The sequence below is a fragment of the Orycteropus afer genome, unplaced genomic scaffold, assembly GCF_000298275.1.
Source record: "Orycteropus afer afer isolate SDZICR_OR568_19922 unplaced genomic scaffold, OryAfe1.0 scaffold00197, whole genome shotgun sequence".
Classification (NCBI taxonomy): domain Eukaryota; kingdom Metazoa; phylum Chordata; class Mammalia; order Tubulidentata; family Orycteropodidae; genus Orycteropus; species Orycteropus afer.
The window spans coordinates 1,256,103-1,257,453 of record NW_006921784.1 but is presented as its reverse complement, the minus strand read 5'-3'; the positions used below and the strand labels follow the sequence as shown (position 1 = coordinate 1,257,453).

The window sequence follows — 1,351 nt, the reverse complement described above, 5'->3', positions numbered from 1 at the left end:
ATCTTGATAGATTCTTTATGCTCCTGAGTACTCTGCACTGACAAGAATCATCAGAACCACCACTAGGTATCATTATTTTATGTGTTAGTAAGGAAGCAGACAGATGACTGTATCAGAGATTCAAACAGCATGTTGACAGCCGAAATGAAATGTAACTGGCTTCCTCTTTAATTGTGTGTATTTTTATTTGAGGCTTTTAAAAACATTATTCTGAGAAGGAGTCTATAGGTTTTGGACTAGAAGGGGTCCCTGGTACAAAAGGTCTGAGAACCCCTGGCTCCTGAGGGAAACTTGGGCAAATACCTGCATCTCACCAGCCCTGGTCGACCCTACCCTGGTAGTGCAGCTGGAAGGTGCCAAGGCCGTCCTCCTGGAAGGTCCGGAAGTAGATGGAGATGGTGTTGGTGGGGCTCCGGATCACCTGCCCCTCCACCAGGAGTGTGTGGTTGGCGAGGACTGTCAGGGTGGGGCCGTCCACCCCCCGGATGGACAGCAGCTCCCCCTCAGACAGGTTCACACTCTTCACCTGGGGACAGGTAGGGCAGACAGAGAGGAACTCGGAGTTGTGTTTGAGATACGGCCCCCACCTTAGGCTTTGGGGCTGCCAATGCAGCACCTTCCCCACCAGCCCAGGCACTCACAGTGTGATACCCCCAACAAGCCCAGGCATTGCCTTGTGGCAAACCCCAACCCCACCGACAGTATGCCACCCCCCAACCAACCCAGGCAGAGGGACCGACCAACCCCAGTGGAGCCCTGGGAGCATATAGGCACCTCTCATTTCCCCCAAGGTGGGGATAGAGAGAGTCCAGGCTGGGGCAGAGGGTTTACAAGGGGCCTGCAGTCTGTGAGCCCCCAAGCTGGGCCCCATGAAGGAGGTATTACCAGGGTTCATGAAGCTGCAGAGCCAGATGATCTTCTCTCCAGTTTATTTTAATGTTGGGGGCATTCATTAAGCATCTACTATGTGCCACCCACACACTGCATTGAGCTCTGGGCTGCAAAGCCTGCAGGCTGCTTAGTCCTTTCTGAAGCAGTGGGAAATCTTCCTCAAATCTACGTCTGATGACATCATACAGTCTAACCAGCTCAAAACCTTAGATGGTTTTTCATGGCCCACCAGAAAATGGAAAGTATCCTACCTCTACCATGAAGTACAAGGAGCTCTGGTGGTGCAGTGCCTAAGGCATTTGACTGCTACCAGAAGGTTGGCAGTTCAAACCCACCTGCCACTCTGTGGAAGGAAGACGGGGCAATCTGCTGAATCTACTAGTCTCTTCTCCATTCCCACTCTTCCCCTCTCCCCTATCTGCATGTGTGTCTGTGTGTGTCTATATGTCTACATGTGTGC

The 1,351-nt window shown here is 52.0% G+C and overlaps 1 protein-coding gene across 1 annotated transcript in view; it reads right to left on the bottom strand.

Annotated features, from left to right (window-relative positions):
* Positions 1-1,351, bottom strand: part of SEZ6L (seizure related 6 homolog like) — a 294,911-nt gene that overhangs the window by 107,461 nt on the left and 186,099 nt on the right. Inside the window, exon 3 of the mRNA XM_007947985.1 lies at positions 334-526. Within this exon, the coding sequence (XP_007946176.1) occupies positions 334-526 (193 nt within the window). The remainder of the gene's footprint in view (positions 1-333; positions 527-1,351) is intronic.